General features: G+C 40.7%; 1 protein-coding gene across 2 annotated transcripts in view; it reads left to right on the top strand.

The window, feature by feature from the left end:
* The first annotated feature begins 280 nt into the window (after nucleotides 1–280).
* Nucleotides 281–7,241, top strand: part of frmpd4 (FERM and PDZ domain containing 4) — a 36,539-nt gene continuing 29,578 nt past the window's right edge. The window contains exons 1-2 of one of the 2 annotated variants that reach the window (XM_034884813.1): nucleotides 281–290; nucleotides 4,354–4,420. In XM_034884813.1, coding sequence (XP_034740704.1) covers nucleotides 4,377–4,420 — 44 coding nt within the window. In that variant the 5' untranslated portion in view covers nucleotides 281–290; nucleotides 4,354–4,376. Of the gene's footprint in view, nucleotides 291–4,164; nucleotides 4,421–7,241 lie in introns of those variants that run through there. The other variant, XM_034884815.1, reaches the window with a different exon arrangement.

Here is a 7,241-nt window from a genome sequence, read left to right as displayed (position 1 = left end):
TCTGTTCTGCATGGAGTGACTCTTATCATTTAATGCAAATGACTGCATCTAGTGTTTGTTTCTGCTTCATAAAGTATTTTGTCAAAATTGGCTTTTACTATTTGCATGTGGAAATAACTGCATCTTTTGCTTCTTTGTGTCAGCTATTATTTATTACTTATTTTATATTTTAGGATGTTTTGTTACATTTGCCCTTTAAAGGCAATTCTTTAATTTTTACCCATGCATTTGTGTGTGAAGAAAAATCTTTGAAATTGGTCCAGTATTAAGCGAGAACGCTGTACTGCAATGTCACCCTACAGAGCAAATGCTCACTGTCAATTTCCATCCACTAACAGTGTTTTGTTTTGGCCACCGTTAAGCTCAGATTGTTATTGTATGCATCTGACGTCCGACTATGTTATGGAAAGATGGAGAAGTTGTTGTTATCTTACCATTTTTTTCTAGGAACTTATGAAAGCCGTGTAGGATTTCTTATCTTCTTTGGTAAGCAGTGACCTCTTGTTCAAATTGCTCTCTGCAGACCCAATGTTTTACAAGGTGCAGTGTATGGACCTGAGTGTTAAATTCCATTTGTAACTGCACAACTAGCCACAACTTCAGCCGTTCAAATCCAAAAGTAACTTCTAGCTGTATAAAGTGTACACAATTGAAAATCGTATAGACATTGTAAAGCTATTCAATTCAATTTTATTTATAGTATAAATTCACAACAAGAGTTATCTCGAGACACTTTACAGACAGAGCAGGTCTAGACCACACTAGACCACATAATTTACAATGACCCAACAGTTCTAGTAGTTCCCTCAAGAACAAGCAACAGTGCGACAGAGGCGAGGAAAAACTCCCTTTTAGGAAGAAACCTCGGTCATACTCAGGCTCCTGGTAGGCAGTGTCTGACGACCGATTGGGGTTGAGATGAATAGTTGCAATAACAGGCACAGTAAAAGATAATGGAATAGCGACAAAAAAAAATAGTAATTTGTGGTAGTTCATGGCAGTGCAGGGCCCAGCTGGATGTAGTAGGGCACCACAGAGCGTAGGTAACAGGGCAACGCAAAGCATAACAGGATGTAGCAGGGCACCGCAGAGCGTAGGTAACAGGGCATTGCAGAGCTTAGCAGGATGTAACAGGGCATTGCAGGACTTGTAGCAGGACCACGGCAACAGCTGCAAACATGTTCTTGGAGCCTCCCTGATCCAAGGAAACATGTAGGAAGGAGAAGAACATAAGGAGTCCGGGCATAACAGGCATTTCTGGGACATGGAGTCACACAAATAAAAAGATAAAGGAGAGAGGAGCTCAGTGTGTCAAAGAAAGCCCCCGCAGTCAAAAACTATTACAGCATAACAAAGAGAGACAGGGTAAAGAGAGGAGCCTGGTCGGGGCTGTACTGCCCTGCCTCACTTTAGTTTCATTATATTATTGATTATATGGTTGAATCTGACGACTATGATGAGAAGCAGAGAAGAGAAGGGATGCCATGTCTGCGTCTATACACCCTCCCCTACTGGTCTAGGCGGACGCTGCGACTCCTCAGTCCCTAACTATAAGCTTTATCAAAGAGGAGAGTTTTAAGTTTACACTTAAATGTGGTGACGTTGTCTGCCTCCCAAACCCAGACCGGAAGCTGATTCCATACTAGATGAGCCTGATAGCTGAAGGCTCTGGCTCCCATTCTACTTTTAGAGACTCTAGGAAGCACGAGTAACTCTGAATTCTGTGAACGTAGTGCTCTAATGGGACAAAAAGGCACTAAGAGCTCTTCAAGATAAGATGGTTCTTAACCATTTGGAGCTTTGTAGGTCAGGAGAAGAATTATAAATTCAATCCTGGATTTTACAGGATTTGTTTAGAGCCCAGCACAATAAGTTAACTTTTTAACATCAAAAAAATCGTAGGTCATCCATGATTTCATATAATTTATGCATGCTTGAAGTTTAACTAGCTGACTGGTTTCGTCTGGCTTGATTGATAGATAGAATTGGGTGTCATCCGCATAACAATGAAAGTAAATTGAGTGTTTCCTAATAATATTGCCTAGACGAAGCATGTATAAGGAGAACAGAGTTGGTCCAAGCACTGAGCCCTGTGGAATGCCATGGCTAACTTTGGAGGATTTATCGTTCACATTAACAAATTGAGATTGATCGTATAAATATGACTATAAATATTAAACCAACTTAGTGTGATTTCATTAATGCCAACTAAATGTTCCAGTCTCTGTAACAGAACGGTATGGTCAATGGTGTCAAATGCAGCACTAAGATCTAGTAAAACAAGTACAGAGACAAGTCCTTTGTCTGCTGTCTGTACTCCAAAACAACAAACTCCCAGGATCTCGTGTTGCACAATACTGTCTTCCAGCTACAAGTCACCTCGCAAGATTTCAGAAAAAACTTTACCATATTCTCATTATGTAGTCAGACACTTATAACAATCTCAGTCTGTCAGTGGTAAAAACAGCACTTTGAGTGGATGGAAATTGACAGTGTGTGATGGCTCTATTGAATTCCATTGCAGCCTGTTTGCAGCTTTAAGCGTTCTCACTCAACACTGGACCAATTTCAAAGATATTTGTTCACATTAGTTACGCAGACAAAAATGAATGTGGAAATAGGGTCCAGTTTGAAAAATATAAAAATTCCCCTTTTAAGTGCATTTTACCAATTTATCAGAAATTCAGAACTGCATGTTACATCCATAAAGCTGTCAAAGCAATTTTGCAAAGAAGCATGCAGCGTCACATTGTTCTAAGGAAACAAATGAGCCATCCACTCACGCACAGCAAACAGCAAATTATATCAGATGAGTCTTAGAACAAACACTGCCTATCATCATCTGAAATCATCACTGTCTTGACCCCAATACAACATGCTAAATGTGATTCTCAGTCGTGTACACTGTGCTGGAGTATTGCACTGTGAACAACCCCTGTCCCCACGTTAAGTGGTGCGACATCTGTGTCACGGAAAAAACTGGCCACTGATGCAGCGCACTGTGACCCAGAGGAGAGTGGTAGGCCACATGATTGGATGGATGCATAGTTCTTGTTGCGCAGAAAGGTTTGCTTTTGTCTTTTTAAACCTCACACAGCGCTCCATTATAGCCATATGGCCATGCAAAGCTACTGTATGTGCACACAAAGAAACAGTGTGCACAATTTGAATATTGCACAAATGATTGAAACAATAGCATGTCTCTGCACATCCAGTATATAGCGAGAAATGCTGTGATAAAAAACACTGTCTTTGTGATTATATAGGCAGCTGAACTTTCAGTTATCATAGGCTGCTGTGTGTAAATGGCAGGGGATGTGTTATGCAAGCAGTTCTATTTGCTTGCAGATGCAAAGACACGTGCGCCGGTTTATAACTAATGGAAGACTGTGTATGCCATTCATGCATCACAGAGTCTGCATGGTAAAATCCAGCATGAATTGTTGTGATGTTCATATTCCATGGCTTTATGGGAGAATGTCTTAAAATACAAAAAATTACTAAATATGAAATGTACTGTTTTTTATTAGATTAAACATTACAGCATGACAAGCTGCATTATATGACATTAGATGTGTGCAAAATACATTGGAAATATGAATTATAAAATTACTAAATTGTTAATTGATGTTCCTGCATAACATTTAGGTTAAGGTCTAATTCTGTGGTTTATATGGTATTTAGGTTTGGTTCTGTTAAGGATGACAGTTGGCAGGCAGATAGTGATAGAGTTTGGATTATAGTTGAAGCTTAATTTTAAGCTCACATGGATGATAAAACACATGGCATTTCCAAATGCATCGTACATGGATCAGATTCATATTTCAGATAGTTCAATTTCGTTGTGTGCTGAAATGTTGTAAATAATACCATTGAGATAAAACTCTGAAGTTTGTTTCAGCTGTTGGAAACTATTAGTTAATTAGTTAATTAGTTTCAAACTCTCTTGCTATGACCAGGAAATATTAAATAGAAAAACACCAAAGGTGAATTTCACCTAAAACCGAAAATGTTTCCACAAGAGCCTTGCTCATTGAGGCAGCCTTAACCAGCACAGCAACCCATTGGAGTCCAGCTGTTCAGTATTGATCTTTATGTGTTTTCTGACGCACTGGCCCGGAATGTGATGTTATTTCATTACTGAGAGGCGACAAGCTCGGTCTCCTCCCCCAGGGCACCGGCACCTCACTTGGACAGGGGCACTGTATGTAATTGTGACTGAATGGCTTGGTCAGACAAGCTCAGTTGCCTATAGAAAGTCCAAATCCAGCAGGAAGAAAGTTTACAGACAGGAGGAAGGTTGGGAACATACATTGGTGAAAGAGGCTTGAAGGGTCTGGACAGCAAAACCAGAAACTGCAGACCTGTCATCAGCAATGGACCCAGAGGACAATGAACTCGGCGTCTTCACTGTCATTCAGTGAGTAGTGTGCTGGGGATTGGTGTTCTAGGCTTACTTTATAATTTAGTCAGAGCTGATTACTCACAACTTTTATGGTGCTAGGATCAGAGTGCTGATGGTAATTGTCGCACAAAATGTCTTGATTGTTAGGACCGTTCATGCATTGGCAGGTAACAGCAACAGTTTAACTTTGATTCTAGTCATTTTGATTAGAATTAATGAGTGACTCAATTAATGCTTTTGGAAAACGGATAATTGGTTTTGTATTTGCCGTTGTGATGCGGATTGCTGACTGCTTGTCGTGGGTTACCCAACTTATTCTTTGCCATTGCATCACAGTAATGATGCACTGTGTGTGTTCCACAGGGATTGGCAAGCTTTTTCTTTGAGATTCACAGCCTTTCAAAATAATTGGTGTTTACAGCTTTCACAAGAACTCTTTTTTTTATATCTTTGTACCTGGGTGACAGTAGCTTGCTGAAACCGGTAAGGCCTTTTTCACAGCATTTTGACATGTCATAGTAAGAAATGCACAGCTGTAATTAATACAGTAACTGTTGATGATTGCATTCCATTTAGATGTGTCAGTTCAATGATCCTGTCATTGTGCATGCTCACACATTGGCTTGGCCCACTTAAATGGAACAGGGCAATCAATTAGTCCTTATTCTGCTACAGCAAGTCAAAATGTCTGTTGTTAAGTAGGCCTATGTGGGTATTTTTTGATGGCACAAAATGGCAAATTAGGATTTAGTTAGATATATATTAGTTAGACATGTAGCAAGTTAGTACCCCAGTGATTTAACCCTAACCGGCCCATCAGACACCGCCTACCAAGAGCCTGGGCCTCTCCGAGGTTCCTTTCTAAAAGGGAGTTTTTCCTCAACACTGTCGCACTTTTGCTTGCTCTGGAGGGAACTACTAGAACTGGTGGGTGCTTGTAAATTATGTGGTCTAGTGTGGTCTAGACCTACTCTATCTGTAAAGTGTCTTGAGATAACTCTTTTTATAAAATGATACTATAGATAAAATTGAACTCAATTAAATTGAATAGTAGCTAGGCTACAATTAGTCCATATCCTTGACGTTCCAGTTCCAGGATTGCTCCGGTGCCGCAGGAAATTTCACGGATGCATGTATTTTTGCCGATGTTCTTTTCCTTTTGCTTTCTTTGTGTTGGAATTTTAAACTCCGTGGATTTATGAGGACTGTGGTTGACTTCTCCTCATATCTCTGCAGGGTAAATTGAGACGGCTAACTAGTCTACCTGTCTGTAGACAATTTTACAGCGGCTTCATGCAGAGCTTAGCACCGCCCATGACAATTGTGATTGGTTTAAATAAAATGACAATAAACCAGAGCATATTTACCTCCCATCCCGGATTACTATCTGGACTAGCCAGACCCTCACCCACTTCGCAGCGTGTGGATGGTCTTGCCCAGCGAGTCTAGGCCAGAATAGACTGGCTAATGTCCATGTTGTAGCTGGCTTCCACCCCAGTGCATGCTGGGAGAAGCTTGAGCCCACAGCGACCCTGAACATGAATAAGCTGGTTGGAGAAGATGAATGGATGGATGAATGTACCAAACATGGCCTTCCAATGAGGCACATGAAAATGTTTGATAACCTGCATGTATCCCTGTTATGTTTTATTTACTCCACACAGAATAGGCCACAGACTTCCAATGTTACTTTGAACTTTATCAGCAGGTTTAGTGAAACTGGCAAACCAAATCCATAATCTTTTTTAAAGCATAGCGTAAATCAGCCGGGTAACACTTCACTTCTTATCCCAATTAGTTACACCACTGAATAATCATGGCAAAACCGCAGTTTCAACAGTTCTTTAAACTCCCCGACTAAAGGCTGTTTAATTCAGTGAATAAATCAGCCAGCATAATTAGTGTCGCACTAACAGGTTGGGAAAGTTGAGGTAACCAGGTGGCTTATAGGCAGATGAAGGTTGACAAACACACAAACAGACAAAACACAGGGGATGACAGAGATAACTTTGGTTTCTGAGGGCAGATTGCTGTTGTGACGGCTGACACATTTGGTTTGAGGTCCAAGGGCAATGAATGCTAAGTTGAGATCAGAGGGCAGTAAAAGCTAAAATGTCACTTTACTGTACTGCACACTGAAGTCTATAATGTTGCTCTATCTACAGTATAACACTAAACATGAAAACATAATCTCACAATCCCATTCTGTGGACATTCATAGATACAATCTAGTGTTCTGATAATTTACAGCATTGCGCATGTATGCCCTTGCTAGCCACCATGGTTAGCAGTTGATTCAAAGGGGTCATGCTCTGCTAATTTAACCTTTAAAGGTAACCAATGTGATTCAAAGGCAGGACTCGCATTGCTGGGTTTCAACTGGCCAAGTGTGCTAAAATGACTGAAATCAGCTGTTTTAAAAGGAACTCAGAGAGAGAGAGGAGAGTGACGGATCAGCAGGGCAGCTGGGTTTTATCGGTCAAAGCTTCAGCCATAGTCTCCTTAGATCACGCTCCTGTCTGACCCTAATATCCTCTGCCACTCATGTTGGACTCTGGGCCGCAAGCCCAAATGGACAGACATAACTGTCCAGAAATACACTGAGTCTCTCAATCCTCCCGCCACAGGACACCGCGTTTGTGTTTGAAGCAAATTGTCGGACATGTTCCTTTTTGCTCATCAGTGCATTCTTGAAGTCTTGTGTGTACTCCACACAAAAAAAGGCTGCCTGGGAGCCTTCCAGAGGAACTTTATCGGTTAAACTGTTGTATTTCAGAATGTGATTAACATAATAATTCACTCCACTTACTTTTTTTTAAACAATTGGATCAAAAGT

The sequence above is a fragment of the Etheostoma cragini genome, chromosome 11, assembly GCF_013103735.1.
Source record: "Etheostoma cragini isolate CJK2018 chromosome 11, CSU_Ecrag_1.0, whole genome shotgun sequence".
Taxonomy (NCBI): domain Eukaryota; kingdom Metazoa; phylum Chordata; class Actinopteri; order Perciformes; family Percidae; genus Etheostoma; species Etheostoma cragini.
Note: the sequence above shows the minus strand (reverse complement) of the source record. Positions and strands in the feature narration are given on the sequence as shown.